The 22,533-nt window shown below is 42.5% G+C and overlaps 1 protein-coding gene across 3 annotated transcripts in view; it reads left to right on the top strand.

Annotated features, from left to right (window-relative positions):
• The window catches only part of SLC35F4 (solute carrier family 35 member F4), a 121,042-nt gene that overhangs the window by 94,754 nt on the left and 3,755 nt on the right, over nucleotides 1–22,533 (top strand). For 2 of the 3 annotated variants that reach the window (XM_062577149.1, XM_062577151.1), the window contains exons 2-5: nucleotides 3,554–3,742; nucleotides 7,809–8,106; nucleotides 15,104–15,323; nucleotides 22,368–22,493. In XM_062577149.1, coding sequence (XP_062433133.1) covers nucleotides 3,554–3,742; nucleotides 7,809–8,106; nucleotides 15,104–15,323; nucleotides 22,368–22,493 — 833 coding nt within the window. The remainder of the gene's footprint in view (nucleotides 1–3,553; nucleotides 3,743–7,808; nucleotides 8,107–15,103; nucleotides 15,324–22,367; nucleotides 22,494–22,533) is intronic. The other variant, XM_062577150.1, reaches the window with a different exon arrangement.

The raw sequence follows: 22,533 nt of genomic DNA on the forward strand, positions 1-22,533 counted from the left end.
CCTTTCCTGTTCTCTCTCTCCTGCTCTACTAAGCCCAAGGGCTATATGTTACTTTGATATTTACTTGTAACCTCCAAGAGATCAAGGAATATCCTTTAGTAATCTGGCAAAAATTGTTCCTATTTGTTGGATTTTTCCAATCTCTTGTGTTAGCCTTCCCTTAATGTGCCAAATGATGCCCGGAGCGTAGATTCATTTTCAGCCTGTGCTTCAGCCATGAACCATGTTCGTGCTCAGAGTTGACTATGTTGTTCTACAGAGGCTGGATGTGGCGTCTGTACACGCTGAGTTTCAGATGATTTATCTGTTATAAGCCCAGGTAGTCTAGTTAAAAGAAAGGTCAGGTAAAGTAGTCGGATAAAAAGTTCTACTCAGTGTAAATGTCTCCAGTTGAGATGGTTGTTTTCCTCTTTATAGTCAAGGAGAGATGCAGACAGTTCCAAGGTGCTATTTCTCTTCTCCTAAGTTTATTAACTTAAATAAGTCTAATGAATCCCACCCAGAAGGTTCACTCTGGAGGAGGGATATTGTAGCATCTTTCTAGCGAGTAGCTGCTTCTCTGTTTTTTTGGCACGTGCTGGTTGTAGCCTCTGCCAGGGAAGTGAAAGCCCCAACTTCCCCTTCTCCCCTCCCCATGTGAAGGCTAGCAGAAGGCTGGCAGCACCTTGCTGTTGTCCTGTCTGGAGGGGACATGGTCTCATTGCTGAAGACCATAAGGTCTCCAAAGGCAAATGCCGTTTGTGAAGGTAGACGGAAGTTCAGTGGCAAATGCTGCTTTTGATCTCTCTTGTCCTTGCTGCTAATAAAATCACAAGTTTAGATAAATTAGGCCAGCATATATCTATTCACTTTCCCTATCAAAGTATATCCATAAAATAGGTTCAGATTCAGTAGCTTGAAATGGCCTAGTCCAAGGATTTCTAGCTGTAACAGTGAAATACTAATAAATTATTGTGCTACCTGATTGCTTTCAAATATGAGAGAAGATTTCACTAAATCAAGCAGTTACTGTTGGTTAAATACGGTTTCTTAAATTGCGGTTTTAGTCTCAACTGCTGAGTTTTTCAATGTACAGGAAAAGATTAATGGTGCTTTGTTATACCAGATATAAATAACTCAGAGCTCTGCATGTGAGGAAAAATAGATTTTCCTGAAATTTTGGTTGCAGATGATCTGCAGGACTTCTGAGTGTGATCTTAATGTTGTTCTAAATTAGGTCTGAATTAAGATGTGGTATGTGTCTTCTAACTTGGTGAAAACTCTTTAAATGATACAAATCAAAGTGCGTACTGATTTGGGTCAAGGCACCTTGATGGCTGATTGTCAGAGGACAGACAGTGAGCAAATGCTTTCTGAAAATAAAGTTTCTTTAAGTTGAAAAATCTTAAATGCCTTTTTGAATACTTAGGCCAGAAAGCACTGATTGTCTCAAGCTTGAGGATGTTGGAACTAACTTTCAGCTGTCGAATAAAGGCATTGTACTACTTCTTGTGGAGTGAATGGCCCAGGGCTGCCATTTCTATTGTGCTTGTCAACCTCAAAGTGATTTTCAAGATTTTTGCAAAGCTTTATGAAGTAGGTAATGTTGTCCTAACTTTTTAAGTGGGAAGAGTAAGCCTTGGGGTTGTGAAAGCCAGAAAAGGAGCTGTGCAGCTATTAGACTATGATTTTCTCCATTAAAAGTAAGTATATGAACATGAACAGCTTCTTAAAAGTTTAAAAATATCCTGTGGGCTCTGAAAAGTTCTCTCAAAGAGTGATGCTCACCAAAAGATGAAGAGGAAAGGCAGTAAAGTGCTTAGTGTATAGATCTTAATCTTTCAAAGTTGACTTTGGTAGGTCTGGTGTTGTAGATTGTATTTTGAATTCTTCATTGATTGAATTCTTAGGGCTACGTAGTAAGACGGGTTTGAGTGTCATCCTCATGTTGGAATTTTCCTATACTTGACAGAGGAAGAAGAGAAGAGTGTCTTTGAGAAAGATTGTCTTTAGGGGTTTAACTGCTAATTCAGTCTACTTAGTGGGTCAAAATTGACATTGGAGATTCCAAATAGGTTGACAGAGGATCTTTCTCTATAATACTGTGTTCTATACATCTCTTCCTTTGTGGAGTTTATAGGTAGAGCTGGTGAATCAAACATAGCTTTAAGTTCACTGAAGGTTGTGTGAACCCTAGCTTCCTCTAGCAAAATGGTGTTTGATTGCTTCATGCAGTTGCTTGCATGCTGTCCCTACTTTAAAATATAATCGATGTTGTTATTTGGTATGGAGTTATATGCTCAAAGTGTACTGGAATGGCTCACGTTGTAAAGCAGCATGTTGCCTTTTGAGATGTTTGGCCTATTTATTCCATGTTTGGCACCATACACCATGAGGGTTTTATGTATGTTTTTGTACTCTTTCAATCCTTCCAAATCATGCCAAAGTCAGTGGCTGCTCTGCGTATGTATGACTTCCACAAGATTGGGTAAGGTGGTCACCAGATGAAAGAGCAACTGCAAAGAACATGGTGGTACCCACAACTGATAATGAACACATCTTGATACTTACCAAAACAGCCTATCTTCTTGATTTTGTGACTCAGAAGAAGACTCTGATGTGCTTCTCATGTGCTGACTTGTTAAACAATTGTCTAACTTCCAATAAATTAGGGAGTCTGTGCAAGATGTTTGTCACACAGAAGATAACCAGGCTCGCTTTGCCAGATGCCAACCCTGCGCTCTTTTCTGTTATTTGCTGGTTCTTAATCCAGTCGTTCAAGCTCTTGCTCATAGAATGTGATGTCCTCCTCATTGGCAAACTTCTCATCTGATGCCACTGGTATTTCTGGGTCCTGGGTCTTGTCTGCTGCCTTCCACATCTATATAACCTCTGAAATGCAGTGTTGTGGTATTATCTGCACTTATCAGAAGAATAAAAGGCAGTTCTCTGAAGACATGGATTTGGTGCACATAAAGGCTGAAAACTAATCTCTTTGATGATTTAATAGAAGTCTTCATCCTAAAGATCTGTCAGCGACCTCGGCTTCATTCCATACAAGAGCCTCAAGGACAAGTCATGGGTCATTCTGGAGGACGGAAAGGGGAACCCTCGCTTGAGGCTTTCAGCACTGGCCCCGGGAGACAGTCATTCCACAGCCCTCCTTCCCACACTGTGGGAGAATGGTGACCTCTCCTTTTGCCTGGCTCAGGGTCAGTGCTCAGGAAGGGGCCCACGTGAGTACAAATTCCTTTGACTGTTCGGACCCTGTGGATGAAGCCTTGTGACTAAGAATATACTCCAGTATAGGGCTGTCATTTCTTCAGGGGAAAGACTGGTTTTCATACAGCACCTTTTATCTGTAAGGGGGGAGAGAATTAAGAATTTATTTACTTATTTATTTACTCATTTACTTTATTCTGACCAGAGCTGAAGCTTTGATTTTTACAGTGTGCTTCCCCTCTCCCACTGAATCGTTTGTATGTATTTCACTATTGCACTGACAGAGTGTTTGAAAGCCCCGCTTTCCTCCTGGGAGTTTACAGCCAAACTGATGCAAACTCTTTCTTCTCAGGTGTCTCACGATCATCTGTCATCCAATGCAAGCCAGGAGGCAACTGCCCCAGCACACACAGAGGCATGACTAGGCAGCTCTCCCCTTTATCTGTTGCTGAAGATTCTGCTGCTCCCATTCTTGAGCTGCAGAATCGAAGTCCCTCGGGCATCTATCGTCACAGCAGAGTCGAGAGGCAGAGCAGATCAGGTAGGCATAACAGCCACATTCCTGGCATCCCAATATGCCTGTGAAAGGCCTCTTTCGTCTGTCTTTTGAAAGATGGTGCAGAGTTGGAACGTGTTGACATTAATTTCTGCTGGTGTAAACTGCAAAGCCACGTGAAAGTCCTTCCTGTACCTGTGTACAAATTTGGGTTAGGTGGGAAAGAAGCAAGGATGGGAGAAAAAGGCCTGGGTCCCAGTAGGAGCATTCAATGTGTTATCTGAGAAATCAGATGCATAAGGCCAGTAGGCACAGAAGATCTTGAAAGGATGATTAACAGTAGCACATGAGTTAGTCTTACAAGGTGGTTATGTTTCCTCAGCTTCAGCCTGGCCAGAGACCAGGACCCTTAAAAGCCAGCAATATTCCTTCTCAAAGACAATGACAATCTCAGCTCATACCGTGGACGGTCTGATGAAGAGGAAGAGAAGGAGCAACAGGTGGAAGGATATCTAGGAAAGACCATCACAGTTCAGATCATCGATCAGCTGCACATCAGGGCTTCCTTCAGGAATGTGTCACCCTCTTTACTGCAGAAGTTTAGCTGAAATGAACTTGTAGGTATGGTGAACATAGACTTCTTCACCACAATGTACATCCATCATCAGTAGGGGTGGGACGGGAGCAATTGCAATATGCAACCTCTGCTGAATTGTACTGCTAAGGAGGAGGACTGCATAAAGGACTGAAATAGTGTAACCATCCAAGCTCTTTGGAAAAGCGTGTGTGTATATACCGGGAGCAAAAAGGGGAGGAAGAACAGGCTGTGGATCTCCCTTGCACACTGCAGCTATGGGAGATGAACCTTTCTCCTGTCACTTCACTGACAATGGCAGCAAGTCAGCCATTTTTAGTCTTTCAAAGTGTAGGAAATATGGAGAGAACTACTATTCCTGTAGGAGAAAGATCTGTTGATAGAGACCCTTAGAAAAGTACTGAAGATGATTATTGAAGCAAAAAGTAGGTGATACAGTATCTTGCAGTAAGGATCATACCTAAGATACTGGAGATCTGATCTCTAAATATCAGTCCAAGATAATTGTGTGCGTGCTGCCACTAGGGTACATCCAAAACTGGAATCCATCTTAAATTCTCTAAGACAGGACCTTAGTCCACTCAAGAAAAAAGTAATGCCTTGACATCATAGTCTTCCAAACATGTGTTTTACAATATTTTAGTTTCCTTTCTATCCTGATCTTCCCTTCCTCATCAGTGAGGTGGGATTGTCCTGACAGGAAGATAAACAAATACAAAGAATCTTTTCTAGGATGTTGTCAAATAGTCAAGAGTTTGGAAGAACAGACATAGTTTTTATTCTTCCTCATCTCATTCTTTCGAAACTCAAAAGCAAAAGCACTTTTTCTGCTAGCTGCCTTTCAACACAGTGTTCATTGACCAGTGTCATGCTTGTGTGCCACCTGCAGTGTCATCTACATTCTTTGCCTGTCGTTTCATCCTTGTTGAGCTCTCACATTGCTTCCATGCACTTGGTAAGTTAAATGTGTTGTTTTCTTTCAGACTGAGCTAAATGCAGACGTGAAGGATTTCTGCCACCTTGCTAATTGTAAAATGCTGTCTACCAGTCACTTTGGCTAATGACGTATTTACTCCTCATTGGCATATCATTCAGTATCTGAACACAAGTTCTACTTTCCAGTTCAGTCCAGCTCCAACTTCATGACTTAAAAATTCTTCAGCCTGTTTAGTATGAGTTACATGCCTGTTATCCATGTGTTCCCACCATCTTTGAGTTTAGGTCCTGTGGTGCTTTTTGTTTTCTTTTGTTTTTAAGATATTTCTTTTCTTGTCCTTGTGGATCTTTGGCCAAGATTTAAGTGTGCACATCCTGTGGATTTTCAAAGTGACTGTTGTGCTGCTAGGTCGCTTCAGGCAGGGATTCATCTCAATTTCACTTGAGCTATATAAATTTAGATATCTAGTCTAGATTGATTGGGTTCCTTCAGTAAGCAAAAGGGGGAGACAAGCACCTCCAGTGGATGGTCCATCTGCCTCAGATGTATAAGGATCGGATCAGCCACCTTCTCTATATGCCTATCCATTTCCACTGAGTATCGAGGGACCCTAAACAATGTGTTTAGTCTAGACATACAAGTATTTGCCAGCTACGTTACTTGACATGTTGAATCTTACCCCTTATCGATTACAAAAGCTCCCCGTTCTACGTTTAATCAGGCTAAAACTTATGTAGGTCTTTTAAACCGAGCTAGGACTTACAGTAAGTGTATATTTCTGTGGCTTTCACTAACATTCAAACCTGGGACTGTAAAATCGAAATCAAATGCTAATGGTAGTGTCAGGTATAGTAACAGTAATTACATAGTTATTTGGTAATTGAAAAATAGAAGGCATGTATAAAGGTGCTTTAGTCTTCTGTCATGTGATTACTTTAACTGTTGGCTGAAGAAAGACTAATTGCATGGTAGGTTTGCTTAGCAGGAAAACCTGCAAGTGAATGTTACACAATATGGTCTTTTTAAGTATAAAAAGTGTTAAGTATAATCTACCTTTTTAATAGAAGATGCCAGTCATTATTAGTAGCATACAAATGCCTATTTTCTCTTAGCAGCCAAAGAGATTGTTAAAATGATGCTTGTCTTTTCAGATCTGTGTCTGCTTATCTTTGCATGTTTTTAATAAATCTCTTATTTTATTTAAATCCTTGATTCACTGTAAACTTAGAAAATGCTCCATGTCCTGGTTAGAAGATTCTTGATTGCAAGTGCACTACTTGCTATGATGAAACATTTTTTAGATATAATGTTTGTCTAATTTAATGATTGGAACTTCAGTTTTACATTTCTTTACAGCAGAAACAGTAGCGTAAAAGGAAAGTCAAACTCAAATCTGAAAACTTAACCTTTCTCACACTTACGTTGAAGCATTTTCATCTTGAATGTAGGACAGTGTCCTCACATTGCAGTGGATCCATAGCTCCTCTTAACATCAACAGTCCTATTAATTTTAACAATATATCATATCATGTGTTGATATCATTGATAATTGATAGTAATAATTCCTTTGGCATAGCTGCAGTCATGATTTTAAAAGGAAGTCCTGCTTCTCTCATCAAACCAAGATGATATGTTCCAAGGTGGTAAATAGTTAGAGCTCACTACAGCCACATGTGCACGTGAGGCCTGAATGAATCAACAGTGTCTCAACTGCTTTTCAATATCCAGTACAATCGGATCCGTTTTTTTCAACTGGGGATTTGTGAACTCAAAATAAGGTTCATGGCTTGCATCTCTGGAAGACTTGTGTGGAGAGCAAGCCATCAGTCAGTGAGGTTAAATCCTCTGTGGGGTCCACCACTCTCTTAGGAAATCTGCAGTGGTCTGCAGATTAGATCTGAAAGCTTCTGTACTAGAACGGGAAATGACAGCTTTCTGATTTCTCCTTGGTTTTCTGTAGAGGTTTATTTCTAGGCATGAGGCATGCAAAGCTCCAGTTTTGTCCAGTTTCCTTTTTTAACTTCAAAAGTGTAAATGCACAAACTTGACTGAAAAAAACCTGTCTTGACTTTGATATACGAAACCACCAAGCTGTTTCTTTTTCCTCTCTTGGCTTGCAAATAAAAATGTGGTTCTTGTGTTAAAATCTTGAATAATAACAACTTGTTTCTGGCTTCAGATGTGCAGGCTCAGATAGCTTTTATGTTGCAAACATGCACAGTTATTGACTTTATTATAAAGTCAGTTCCAAGGTATGGAGCTCTGTTCTAGAGGCTTGGCTGACAGAAGGAAAGAGGGACAGATAAAGCAAACTGTGGCAACACTTAACCATAATGCTGTTATCTCAGGCCTCTGTATTTGTATTTTGCTCCTAGCCCCTTGAAATGACAGAGATGGTCTTACTAAAGTATTTCTGTGCAGGATCTCAGTGTTTGCAGGGCACAGGGAAATTATAGAGAGAAGGCAGGGGAATGGTTTGTGTCTGGATCGGAAGGGGAGATTATGTTAAAAATTGTTTGATATGCATTTGTCATGTGTGCAACTCTTCTCTTTTTCTCTCTTTTTGCTTCTTTTTCCAGGAGAGGAAGGAACACAAACACACACAGAGAGCAGCAGCCAAGAAACTGAGGGACAGACACGATGTCAGTCTTGCACGTCCACATTTCTTAAGCTTATCTGGAGATTTCTGATCATTTTGTCTGTCTCTTCCTCCTGGGTTGGGACCACGCAGTTTGTCAAAATCACATACGAGACCTTTGACTGTCCCTTTTTCATGACTTGGTTCTCAACAAACTGGAATATTATGATTTTCCCCATTTATTATTCTGGGCACCTTGCAACTGCACAGGAAAAGCAGTCTCCAATCAAAAAATTCAGGTAGGCTTCACTGGGGCAGTATCTCTTTAAACAGTTTGGTTTCTGTGGACTGAAATCATGGCTCTTTTCTCAGTTTGACCCCATGGTGTCAAAAGGCAGAATAAAGGTCATGCTGCAGAAAATCTCATTTATAAATACCTTATGTAAGGTTAACAGATGAGTGATACATGCTTGAATAAATGGATAATTGATGGTTAGAGGGTTTTTTATCGTGTTGAAAAGGTCAGTAAATTGGTTATAATCCTGCTATTATATTATCTGATATCTCTGTATTGTGTGTTCTTGTCTGGAATAGGCTTCCACTGAGCATTAATTAATCTATTCCGAAATATTTATGCCAAAACTATAGTGTAAAGCACAACCAGAACAACTCATAGCTGAGAAGGGAGATGCTCAAAGCTGAGAAGGTGGTTTCCATGGAGAAGACCATGGCTTGCTCTCTGCGCCCAATGACTATAGCAGGATGAAAACTGTGACCTTGCCTCCTTGTGCTGGATCACAGCCTGGGGGAAGAGTCGCTCTGTAACCCTCTCCACTTTCTTTTGTGTGGGGTGGGTAATACAGCAGGATGCAGACTTTGTGCTCCCGCTTTAGCTCTAGGGGGTAAGTTGGCGTAGCGGGAAGATGTCCCATCTTCTGTCTGTTTTTCCTATGCAGGTAGGCCAGGCAATCAGGCTCCGCATGGAAGTGATTTTTCCTTTGTGTTGTAAGAGCCAAGGAAAAACAGCTTTCTTATCTTAGCCCTTTCCTTATGCCATATGGCTATATGTTGGAACTGAACCCTCAACCTCAAGTGCAAAGATTGCAGGAGTCCATGGTAGTAATTATAATATCTGCAGGGGTGGAGATCCTTGTTTCCTTTCAGCAGTCAGCTGAAATTACAGAAATAAAAAGGAGAGGAAACAACCCAAAGAGATCATCTAGTCCAACCACATACAGCAGGACCAAGCTGTCTTAGCTCCACTCTAACCAATTCTTAAGAAAGATAGGTCTAACTTGTTCTCAGGAGTCTCCAGTGCTGGAAATACCCCCACCCCCTGGGGCAATTAATTTCTCAGTTCCTCCTCCACCTCTATTATTCCACTAATCTAAAGTAAAATAGAATCTGCTTTAAAGGATGGAGCTGAATTCAGCTTGCCAAGAGATACCGCACCTTGTCCATGGAGGGAAAGTATTCAGAGGATAATTTTGAGCTGGGTTCCAGTTCAGTTGCTTCGGTGCAGACTTCTTTGAGAAACAGCCTTCCTCATTTCATCAGGATTGTCTGTGCCAGGTATGAGCCAGCATGCGGCTCTCACCTAGTTCGAGCTGACAGAGGGTTCAGTGCGGCTGTCACTGAGCACCCAGGGAATTCAATCCGTGACTGTCAGGGCTGGAGTGTAGCAAGGCCAAATTCTTCCCTAGGCTGCTTTTGCCAGGATCTCTACTGTAACCTGGCCCTAAATTATCCTTCCTGTCAAAGCAGCGTGACTGAAATTGAACAGTTGCACTTAATTAACTGCTTTTCTGAAAACCCTGGTGCTTTGTATGTTAACGATGCCTTCGTTCAGATTCTTTCTTGAGTATTTGTAAGAACACTAACAGTGTCCGCTTGGCTTCTGAGTATGAAGTAAAGCAATAATAAATGCAGAGCAAGTAAGGAAGAAGGTGAGAATAAATATTCATCCAAACAGATCCTCTGCAGTTATTTGGTTGATTATTTAATTTCAAAGCTGGGTCAATTCTTTTGTTTTTTAGTTTTGTATTCTTGATATTGTTCCTTTTTTTTTGAGTAACTGGTCCTTTCCTGTAACCTGTAACTTTTCCAGGCCTACGTCTGAGCCCCGAGTTGCTTGGTCTTCGTGTGTCTAGAGCATGTAGATAGTCGCTGGGAGCTGTCAAGAGCCATGACATTTTGTCCAGCAGATATTCCTGGTGGATCAGAACAAACCATGTCTATGATATCTTGGCAGAGACCAGCGATCATGCTAGTGACTTGCAGAGTGTGACCCCGGGCTGGCAAAGTTTTGTAGAGCCTTTGTCACCTTTTAAGTCTTAAGAAAATAAATCCCACTTGGAAAGATGAAAATCTCAATCTTTAACTTTAGGCTGGCTTGAAAGGGTTATAATCTTTGAGTCTGTAATTGTGTATTTCTCACCTTTCATGCTTTATCATAGGGATTAAACGTTATGGTCTCAAAAGCTAATTCCTTGTTATTACCTCCCCACCACATTTCAGTACTGTATTTTAGCCTTCTCGAGGCAGAAAACACAACTCTTAGTTTCTTCCCAGTACTAGTAGATAACAGATGTCCCACATAAAAAGCTTGAAATGTGAGTGAGATCCTTGCAATAGCGATGAATAAAATGTTCTGGAGGTCTGTAATAGGAAAGCAGCCCCCACCAATTCTTACCAGAGTAGAAGATACTCATAGAATGGGAATAGATTCTATTAGAATTAGGGCTCAGGACAGGTGGATGATATTTTGAACGTTAAGAAATTTTGCTTCCTCCAAGTCTTGGCTTCTCAAAGACAAACACTGTGATGTTCAAAGGCTTTGTGCCGGAATATGCCCTGGATATAGGAGCCACAGTTAATCCAGCAAATGCTATGTAGCTGTGTAACTCTTGCCTAGGAGCAATGTTTTTAGCTGCGAGTGTAGTGAAATATGAATGTTATGGGAAGAGTTGTCATTCTAGCAAGAATGATAACAAGATACGAGCATCTTTCAATCAAAAACAAAGTAGCTGGTATGTGGCTGTCACTTGCAAGTTTATATCATCTGCAAATCCCTCCGCTTCTGCTTGCAGCTGTAGCTCAGCCCAGCTTCCCCAGGCACTTTGGAAATTGCATTGCAAATCTAGATTCTTGATGTAGAGGTCTTTTCCGAGGAGAGATGAGGACTTCCATCTTGAGTGGCTCAGTGGTAGGGGGAAGAAGACCAGCAGGAAACCAGGGCATCCTTTGGGCCATGCCAAGGGAGAGCACTCCTGTGGGGAGAGTACTCCTGTGGTCCTGCCTTCGTAAGCCAGACACTAGCTATGTGAGAGAGTGGCACAAAATTCCCTTTTCTCCTGCTCTAGCTCTTGAGAAGACTACTATGGCTGGCTAGGCTGTTTCTTAAGGCTGATGTGAGAAGTGAAACAAGATCTTGGTTAGTGCTGGGAAACAGTCCACCAGTTGCATCATTACCCTGTTTGGAGGCCACGTCCTGGAATGGAGTTAGATGTCATTTTACTGCAGCAGTTGTGATTTAGTGAGAAGGACCTAAGTGGCATAGTAACAGCTTGTCCTCACAAAAGGTCCCACAGTGTTTCTTGCTAGCATAACGTCCCCAGCGGCCTGGCCAAATTGTAATCTGGATGATATAATTACATTCCATCTATTCATATTACCCCAGGTAGAGTCTGTTAGCTCCGTTTTTTTCTGTAAGCTGTTTTAAAACCAGCTGCAGTACACTCCAGAGGCTGCTGAGTGTCAGGGGTGAATAAACCTGTTCTTCTGCGGGAGCTGGCATCAGAATAACTAAGACACGGTGCAAGCTATTTAGGGGGTGCCAGAAGCAAAGCTACACAGCTGCCTGAGGTGCTCTAATTCCTGAGAGCGTGGCACGCTGCCTAGAGCTGATGGCTGAAGGCTACCTGCAAATAAAGAGAGCTATTTATATTAGAGGGCAGGTTTTAAATAGACCAATTATGCTTTTGGAAAGAGTTTGTGTTGTAGTAGTTTCAGAGTCAACTGCCCCTTAGACACGTCTCTGTCAACAGCCTACAAATACTGCATTTATCGGAGGAGGGATCCATGGAGCCTTCTCCCCTTAGCCCAGGGGTTTAATCACTCTCATACTGCAGTGACTTTTGCAAGTTTTATTTTAGTTGCATGCCAAAGAGGCTGAGTTAACCACTGAGCAACCAACCCTCACAAAGCCTGAGGCAATTTACTCTAGACATGACTGAGAAAACAGTCTTCCATCTCCTCACTTGCTAAGCATTATTCATCAGGCACACGGATTCTCCTGGGCACAGTCACAAATTCATCAGGTCTCTGTCTTGCTCAGCAGCAGCCTGTCATAAATTCTTGTTGGGTTTTATATTGAGAGATGAGTAACTGCTAGCCGCTGTTTTGTACATTCCTGTGTATGATGAGAGTTCTTCCAGATGCTTAAGCAGTCCCTTGCCTGGGATATGTGCAGCATTTCCAGATTTCTTTACCTAGCTGTGAATCTGTGCTCCTCCCTCCCGCTGCTGGTAGGAATTCAGAGATATGTGACATTTGCAGCATTACCACAACTGTCTCTTCCAAATAGTTCCCCATCCCCTAATCCAACCCAGAATGATACAATAATCGCTGAGATTTCCACCCTCCAAGGATTCATAGTCTGGACCCTTTGGACTCCATCCTGCTGACTCTGCTCCAAGTTCGTCTGTGTGGGGACCTCCCGGAGATCTACAAGCCACCAGATGCTGCCCCTTCCTGGCATGGTTAATTGGTAGGACTTTGGGAGCCTCTCACCCTCCTTGTGGGTTGAAGGAGAAGTAGTGCTGGGCCTATTCCCAGTGTCTCTCTGGCTGTCGGGGGCTACCACGCTGTGTCTGTGTCTGGTCCCGCTGCTCTCTGGCTTCTTGTGCTGGCCCCTTTGATCCGCTGACTTTCAGTGCCTTACCTCGCAGGGTGCTGCGGGGATGGACATAATTTCCCATGGCATGTTTGTAGGAGAGCTTTTCAGTAGACTCCACCGAGTGACGTGCTTGGCTGGTTTCGCTGTTGCCTTTGTATGCTCCCAGCGTAGCGCTGGGATGGTAATTGTGCCCGGCATTGCTGCGAGCAGCCCAGCCTTTCTCCCTTGTTCTAATATAGAGCACAAGCCTGTTCCCTCCGAGACAGATCCTGACACTGTGCTGCTAGTGTCTGAGTCAGGTTGGATTTACAACCATGTAACGATCCAATCGTGCATCGAAATCGATGGCAGAATTCCCACTGCTTCGCTCAGAGCAGGCTCAGCGCAGCTCCAGGTTTCGCGCCGCGGATCCGTCCTTTGCTGAGAGCCGGGGCTTCTGGCTCTGCTGCCAGGTAATGTTAGCACGCCGATGTCCCTCTGTCCTGAAGTGAGGCATCATCTTAACTGAGAAGCACTACCTGTATCCACCTAAGTCTCACGGGGAGGAAAACACCTTTTAAATGTTAACTGCTATATCTGCAAGTCAACCATTATTAAAGACTGTGCTGTCAGTCAGTCCATTCTCAGTCAAGGAAAGAACTTAATCACGTTTAACTCATGTTGAAATCAATGGTACAGAAGCATATATTCAAACTTGAGCATTCATTTATTTGCTTTGCTGATTATTTACTTCATATCTCAGGAAAACGATATGCACCACTAGTTATTCCCTTGCCATGTGTTACGTTTCTGCTCTGATCTTTGGAAAACAGGCTGAGCTGTGAGAGCTGCTAGGTCAACCGGAGTGAAGGAAGTAATGAACAGATCCCCTGCCTTAGGATTAACTTGTTGGGTACCCTGGCAAAGAGTTTGAGAAAGCGATTTATTGTTACCGAGATGACTGCTTTGTAGCCCAGCTTGTTTCAGTGGCAGCATGGAATGAGTGGTTGTTAACTAAGACACAGATGATCTTAGGTATGTACTACGTAGGTGCTATTGCTCTGCTTACCTAGAAATGATAGTTGCCATTCTTAACAGTAAAAAACTAAAATATTTTTAACACCAGGATTCTGCAGAGTAACTGAAAGTGGTTTAGAAGAACAGAGGAGTCTGTCTTTGAATGAACAACCAAATGAGGATAATCAGGACCCCTCCACCCCCTCCCCCAAATAACAAGCAGTTTTGACTAGCTCTGTGTTGCAGTGCTTTCTTTGAAGTTACTAATTAATCCAGCGTGATTAGCATCTGAGGAATCTTTCAAACATAACCGTATTTGGTTGTGAATGCTTTGGGGCTGAGACTTCCTGGAATTTAGATTAGTCCCGCAACGTTGCCACATCACGACGTTTTGCAGTTTGATGGTACTTAGGGCACTCCAGCTCAGTGGGACGTGGCAGAGAGCCTGCTGCGTCCAGGACTTCTGCGTATCTTGAGTATGTCAAGGAATCCCTTTAACCAAGCACAGAGGTAGTTGCTAAAAACAGGTCTTCAGAGTTTGGAAAAGGTCAAGGTGCTTCAGGAGGGGTGCAGTAACGTGCCTTCGGACCTGCCAGGTGTTCGAGTCCCGCTTCGTCCACGCCGGGTCCCACGTCACGCCGCGGTGTTGCCCCTGAAAGCAGAGCTTTTTGCGCTGCCCCTTCTGCTCATTAAGAAGCAAACGGCTCGCTTGGGCTGCGTGTGATGCTCCGTGTGCTTGTGAAGCTGGAGATTTTGTTTGCAATTTTATCCACAAAGAAATGCCTCCAAGTGAAGGCAACTTCTTATAAGATAAAATACACCTGTCATGTACCTTTCCCTTTCCCCTTCCCTCTCTTTTCCTGGTCTCTTGTCTCCCTGGCTGGTGGGAATTTTTCCTGCTGTGGTGATACGTCTGGCCATATTTTTTAGTATCTTTAGGTGATTCTTAAAGCTTAACTTGGTCATACTTTAGAGTGTATTTCAGTACAAATGAAACCAGATGTCAGAGGAAAGCAAGAAGAAATTGTCAAGCTACAGAAAAAATTGCAGTTTTAAGCACTGTGTTCATGGTCTTGAAGGCAGAAACTGAGGACTATCAGTGTATTATAGATAACTTTCAGTTTTTCATATGAGAATACAGCCCCTGGGATTATTGTTGCATAGTGTGTGATTACTCCAGGTAAGTTACTTCTTTTCTATTTGGGAAATTGCTCTGATTTAGGAAAAATGTGGGTTGTTTTCTCTATGCACATTAACTGATACTTTCTTATGGAAGCACAGAGTAGCTAGGGAAAGCATGTAATTAATTGCAGAATGTGATAAAAGTCTAATGTATGTTTTCTGTGCTGGAGTGAATGCTAAGCAAAATCCTGGCTGAGTTTTAAACTCTTTTCTTTTCTTAGGGAATGCAGTCGGATTTTTGGTGAAGATGGTCTGACGCTGAAACTGTTTCTTAAAAGGACTGCTCCCTTTTCTATTCTGTGGACTTTGACTAACTACCTGTATTTACTGGCTTTAAAGAAGCTGACAGCCACAGACGTCTCTGCCCTATTCTGTTGTAACAAAGCTTTTGTCTTCTTGCTTTCTTGGATTGTGCTGAAAGACAGGTTCATGGGAGCAAGGGTAATGACACCTCATTTTCAACCCTCTTGTATTCATACTTACCCTTAAATTCGTGATTTTAAAATAGCCATTATGCTACCATAGTGCTGCCACATCATGGTGTATATATATACCACAAAACCATTTCTCATTAAGTGTATGATGCAAATCTAAGCCTGAAATCTGTTAGAGATCTCAGGCTCCAGATGTAATAAGGTGTGGGAAGTTCAAGAAACTATCACGGTTAGATGGTAATTTGACCCATTAGAATAGGAGGACTTACGGTTTCTTATAAATCTATTCTCTCTTGGGTTAAAGTGCTGAAGTCCTGCCAATTAATTTTATTTTAAACTTTGTGATAAATCCTTAGAGTCTAACCAAAGCAATTTTATTCCTTGTTTGCATAGATTACTCTGTTTTCAATACGTACCATATTTTTATGCATTGAGTTACTGAAAACAATGTGTACAAGGACTTGGGGGAAAACAAGTATATTTCCAGAAATTTTATACACGAGAGTAATATGCGGCAGTTTAGACTCTTGTCTTTATACCTGGGCTAAGGAATAGCTGGGCCTTGTGCCGTTTCTGCTGGTGCAGCTTCCTCCGTTGAAATGGCTCAAGGCCTAACGGTCTTGTTGGGTGCAGTCCTGATTGAACTGTAGAGAGTCTTGAATTTCAGTAGTGATGGCTGGGGCCGGGTTTGATGTCTAGAACCGGACGATGCCACTAGCGATTAGATTTAAGATCCACAGCAAGCATGATGGATCAGGGCAGTCTTCCGAGCAGGATGTTCTTTTAAAAAATGGTAAGGCTGACAGCTTTTTTTTTTTTTTTTTTTTTTTTTTTGAGTACTAATGTGATAAAATGGTTCGGAAGTGAAAGGAGAAGGCATCCTGATTCACAGGCACGTGATACGACTTTTGGAGCAAACACCAGCATGCTGAATTAGAGCAGTATGCTTGGTGTTTGGGAGTGGAGGAGGAAATGGTGTGAAATAAAGCTGATGCTTTAATTTCCTGGTGGGACTGGCCTGGCTGGTCAGCTAGTAATGGCATGGAGCATCTGAACATGCCTGTGTTGTTGCATGAGCAGGCTCTCCCTTGGGTGGGAGTCTTCCAGGAAGCTTGTACTGGCCTGCTTCAGGAGAAGGCCTGTGCCTTCAGAACCAGACCAAGCAACATCAAGAAGGTGAACCAAAGTGTCTGCTCGCAGTGTGGTTCTGTGTCCCTGCCATGAGTTGCAGCTTGCTCCAGGCTCCTAGACACACATCCAGAGGTCCAGGATGCTGACAGGAATCTGGTACAGCAGCCTCAGTAAATAATTTCCTTTACATGTGCTTTCAGAACAGGACTGAGATACTTTGCTGGACATTTTGGAGAAACTTGTGTTTCTGGTGTCACTGTCCCTTTTTTGTCTTGTTACCATTATTACTGGTCTGTTAGCACTGGCGATGTGCAATGTGCTGTACTCTGGTGTTGACCTCAACAGTAATTTCATTGAAGGTGAGGACACAGACGTTTCATCTTGCAGTGCTAAAGTCAGACATCCTTGTATCTTATCTCATATATGATTTCAAATAGAGAAACATGAGGTTATGTGATTCCCCCCGCATCCCGCTGCTGGTGACTAACTCAGAGAATGAGCAGACTTTGGCATTCTCACTTCTTCTGTACAGGTTTGAACGAAGCCAGTAGCATCTTAGGCTGTAGTTCCCTTCTCAGTCTGTTGATCATCTCAGCTTCCTCACGTTGTTACTCACTTGTGTAAAGACACTGTCTTGCCCTGATGAGAAAATGGAGAGGTTCGTACCTTTAAAATAGTTCATTTCTAAAAGCAGCGTGTTTGTACAAGCACAAACAGTTTTGTATTTTTGTATGTTTTCAGCCCACTCTCTTATGGAAACCATAGTTGAAAATATACTAAAGTTGTTTTCAGTTATTAGTTATTTTTCATTGACAATACAGTAAAAAAAGTTGCTATAAATATGCATTAGTATTAATTCTGTAAGTGCCATGAGGTTTGCACAAGAAAAACCTGGTGGATGTAGTGAACTGCAAACCCTGCATATAAAAGAAACTGTTTTTACTGTTAACTGGCAGATTCGGGATTGCACAATGCTGGAAAGGTAATTAGCAGCATTTTCCAGCAGCCCTCCTGCCAGAATAGCACTTAATGATGTTAATAACCACGCAGGAGAGTGTTTGAGAACTAAAATACAAGGAAGCAGTACGGACCTCGCCTGTTGTATTTTGACTGCATCTACTGCTTTTGCTCCCAGGACTCTCGGAGAGCAGGTGTAATTAAATGCTTTGGACAATGAAGGAATGATGAGAAATAAGGGCCTAATCATATACTCTGAGCTAGTGTTTTTGCAAAAGCATTCGGCACCCAGCAGCACAGCCAGGTTTTCAAAGAGACTGAGCTCCTGACAGCTCTTTCAGAGCTCAGGAGCCTGAGGGCACGTGTGCGTACCTGAGACAGCTTTCATCTGGCTGGGCTTGGGAAGAAGACCCAGGGGCTCTGCTGCGTGTTTTCAGCGTTGCAGCTCCCAGGCCTCGTGGAGCTGCCTGCAGACAGCTTGTGGGCTGCATCCAAGTGTGGTGCCAGCCGACTGATGGCTTAGGGATCTCCTGGCCACATGCAGGCACAGAGGTCCCACACACCTCCAGAAGCAGCCGCCAGCAATAGCTGTAAATATAATAAATACAGCTATTTACTTATAGAAGTGTGATTCAACACTTAAGGCTTTATGTGTCTTGAGTACCTACTGCATGGCTCAGGGAGATGCAGCACAATCCCTACACTGCAAGTCTTGTTTGCTTGGAAACTTCTGAACTTAGGAGTTCATGAGATATGCCTTGTGTGCAGGTTACGGTACGGCTTCTGGGAGTAAAGACGACTATGGTTCAGAGCAAGCACAAACTTTTAAGACTTCACATATTTGAGTAGTCCTGCTGGTTTATGATGCTATGCTTAGATTTAGCCATGTGCTTAAATGTTTTCGTGTGCAAGCCCTTCATTGTGCTTCGTCTGTGAACTCGAGTTAGTGTTTATTAAGTAGATATAGAGTGGTTTGAGGATTTCTTTCTTCCTAAGGAAAGGCTGGTTGTAGCCATCCTGGTATCAAGTTTCTTTATTACAACACTTCATTTTCTGCTGTGTTCCACATGGAAAAAAATATTCCTTCATGAAATGTTGGTTGGCCTTGCTCTCCTCCAGGGAAAAAAACAAAACAAAACAAAACAAACAAACAAAAAAAAAAACAAAAAAGGCAAGCTAATTTCAATCCTTACATAAGGGGCTCCACAATGAAGTTTCTAATCTCTACCTTTAATCAAAAGCCTTGTTTAACAAGCATCAACTACAACAGCCAACTTTGCTTCACTGTCACCATGCTGCTTCTCATCAGTGGGCAGAAGACATGCACTCAGGTGCATGCTCTTGCTGCTTTCCAGTGTCAGGTCTTACCTATCTAATGTTTCATGAAGTGATGTTCCTTTTGTGTCCATCATTCCAGTTGTTTCAGAGAAGAAGTACTTGGCTTTCCAAATTCTGGTTAAAATTAGGAAACTGGCTCTCCAAATTCTCTGTAGTCAGACTGGGAAGGTGTCTCTCCTAATATCAAGCGGATATTCATGTGGTACATGAGTCTTCTTCTGGAGATGGTGAATCTACACAGAAGTTTTCAGTTACGCATAAAAAGGATTCACTTGCTGGATCTGAATGTTGAATTCATTGGGTGTTATATCTCAATCTTTTCACCTTGAAGATGGGGATAGCCACATTGGAGGTTTCCGTTTTGTCTTGTGGAGGACATTGTTTGAAGTATTGTAGCTGAATTATGCCAGTTACCAGTTGAAATATGAAAGCTGAATTTATGTGCAATGCAAGATGTATAATGTGGACTAAGATCAAAGCAGACATGCGGTGTAGTGGGGCAGCAGGGAGTTTTCCGAGGAGGCTAATGGATGGGGTCATTCTGATTTTTAAAAGATTGTGAGTATTATCCTCAGTTGCTTTAATGTCAGACTTTTGTGGTATTCATGTCCTAGGATGAACTGCAAAGAGGAACAGCAGTATTACGCACTTCCATCACTAACAAGCTACTCGCTAAACAGTAGGAAAAAGAGTTCTGTGGGGACCATTCCTGCTGAATGTGATTTTTTTTTTTTTTCAGTTTTCAGCGATGTTTCAGGTCTGTGTTGTGCTTGCAGTTACTACACACTATTGATGTGTGTCTGGTGGTCATAGGAGCATTGCAGTATACATGTATCATACAGCTCTCTGTGAATGTCACCAAAATCCAGTCTTTTAAGAGAATTTAACTTCCTGTATTTTACTCACAGGTTATTGAATAGATAACTCAGGGATCAAAATAAGCATTGATACATGGTGGGTGTTCACACGTGTGTCCTCTGACAGACCCACCCGGACTGAACAGCAGAGTGTCTTCCAACACCCCAGCTAGTGCTGCAGAGGGAGGTAGATGCCTCCTGCAGCAGAATGAGTAGCCCTGAGCTGTGTGTCCAACCAGAAGAGTTAGCCACCAACCATCTGAACTCAGCCTAGGAAGACCCACCAGGAACAACCAGAGGAAGGGATATATTTTGAAGCCCACTGGGGCTTAAGCAGAATTTCCTGATGGTGAAAAGCTTCTCTACCCCTCCTTAAAACAGAAAAACAGTCCTTTCTTTCAAGGTACAGGATGGAGGGAAGCTCCATGCCTTGTCCTCGTTGCATCAGGGATGGCAGGCTTGCCCTCAGGTCCCTCCTCCATGCGTAGGGCCTCAGGCATTCCTCCCAGGTGACCTGATTACCAGACTATTATTCTGGAAAAGAGTGGGAAGGAAGCTGTCTTGTCCCCTCTTGCCAAAGGTGTGCCAGATTTCAAACCATCACATCGTGCCTGAGAAAGTGTGAGTGCATATGTGACTCCAGCCCTATCATTAGACTGGGGGAGGGGGAGGATAATAGTAATAGAAAACTGAGATATTTCACAGCATGCTTAGGGCTGTGAGTACCAGCTGACATTTCATGGTGCTTTTGGAGGTACCAAAGGCATTTCAGTAGCCTCAGGTTTAGGTGACAGCAAGTCACTGAAAGTTCTTTGGAGAACAGCATCTTGGAGCTTGGATGTGTCAAATGAAAGTTAGGTGGGATAGAGAAACCCACCATGGTTTGTCAATCTGTCCCTTTGGTGCTGAGTTTGCAATGAGGTGGAAATACCTTCATGCTTTAGTTACTGGTAAAATAGGGTTGACAGTGAGAGATACTTAAAGCTTCATCCAGGAGCATAGTCCTCCAATGAAGATGTTGGCTTAGATACTTATGCATTATAAGAGCAGTAACATTTTTAGTTATGGTCTCACAGATTGCCTTTACCCTAGGAGTGAATTGTTGTTTCCTACTTAGGTCCCATGTGTGGACATCTTTACCTGAGTCAGGCACATATCCCTTGAAACAAGATTTTGTTCTGCTAACTTGCTCTATTGACTAGTTTTGTGGGATTTTTTTGTGCTCATTACCTCAGTTTGACTCAGAGCTACTCAGTGCAAACATCAGTGGGTTTTCTGTGACTCTTGGTAGAACTGTGTAAGAGCTGAAAGTCAAGTTCCTCTGCAAAAGGGTGCATGGTTTGATCAAGATATCTTTAAAATGTGTGTATGGTGTGAGCATGTGTACGTGTGAAATGCATGTAAGGCTCAGATTCATATAGTAATAAACATTTCTTAAATGCGATTTAATGAGGTTTGCCAGGAAGAACCCAAATCCAGTGTTGATCTTGCATTAGTGTTGGCTCGGGAGTTGTGCCAGGGCTGCAGGAGCAGGAAGGGAGAGAGCCCTGTCCGGTTCAGCAGTCGCGTTAGGGAGCACATGTGTTTAGCAGTGTTTTTGGAGGTCAGTGGTATCAAGGCTAGCCACATAAGTATCTTCCTTCGTACAAATGGTGAGGACCCTCCTTGTCTCTCTCACTGGGGTATTATGGAAATTAACGGAGATCTGATAATCAAAAACACTGAACTCTTAAGGCTTTAAGTATTGGTGGTGGCTCTGCAGGAGCTTGCTGTGGTAACGTGCCTTTGTGCATCTGCTGCACTAGGCCGAGCTCTAGCAGAAGGCCAGAGCTGGACCTGAGTGAGTAAGTGCCCGTAGCACTAAGGGGCCTGCAATGAACTGCCTTTTCTGTAATGATGAAACATTTAATGTCATCACAATGTTTTAAAATATATATAAAGAGCCTGACAGAAATGGTGCTGTAAATTTCCACAGATCTGAGGAAACACATTTTCCTCTGAAGCCATGGAAGCTGGGTTTTCAGTGTCTGTGGTATTCAGATCGTCTATTTACCTGTGCAGGACAATTAGATAGAAAAGGGGATTTTTTAAAAAAAAGAATAAGGTAGGGAAGGATCTCCAGTACTGCTTGGTCCAGGGAGTCAGGACCAAGGAGTTGAGCTAGATGTAGTTAATTATTTCTGTTCTTTTTCTTTGAAGTTCCTTAGAAACTCCAGTTGGGCTTTTCAAATGAGGTAAAAATCTAGGCAACAAGGTGGAGGCTTCATAAAGAAAGTGGGCCGTATCTATCCAAGAAATTTGGCTTGGCTGCAGTGAAAGAGCTCCCAGTTGCCTACAGATGTTGCACAACTCAGTCTCCCAGACTGATGACTCCAGTGAAGGTTGCTCACCAAAATATTTATATTTCAAGCCAAATTGATGGCATTCCTAAATTTGTTTTGTAGTATAGTAGAGAATAATATCTTAAAAATTCTTGATCTTGGAGTTGTAGCTCCAAAGCTTATAAAATACTCAGTGACAACTGTTCTCTCAGAAGGTCCCAGGAGCCGTTGCAGAGCTCTGCATCCACGTTGCTGTCAGTGCGTACACCTTCATTATGTTTGACATCGCTCTCAGCTGTACATAACCACCTATTTAAGAGAAAGAAAGAAGGCTTAAAGTTAGAGAAAGTAGCTAGCGACACTCGTTAAAAAGCCCACGCCGCGATAATCTGTTGTCATGTAATGGCATTGCGCTGCGCTTGACATTGCTTTGCTTTGTTTGTGCAGATAGTTGCAGCAATAATGGCAATCACAGGCATTGTAATGATGGCGTATGCAGATGGTTTCCAGGGCGATTCAATTATCGGGGTAGCATATGCTGTCGGATCAGCCTCTACATCGGCATTGTATAAGGTAGGTCGTAACGATTTATTGATGTTCTTCTATTCTTTAA

The sequence above is a fragment of the Rhea pennata genome, chromosome 5, assembly GCF_028389875.1.
Source record: "Rhea pennata isolate bPtePen1 chromosome 5, bPtePen1.pri, whole genome shotgun sequence".
Taxonomy (NCBI): domain Eukaryota; kingdom Metazoa; phylum Chordata; class Aves; order Rheiformes; family Rheidae; genus Rhea; species Rhea pennata.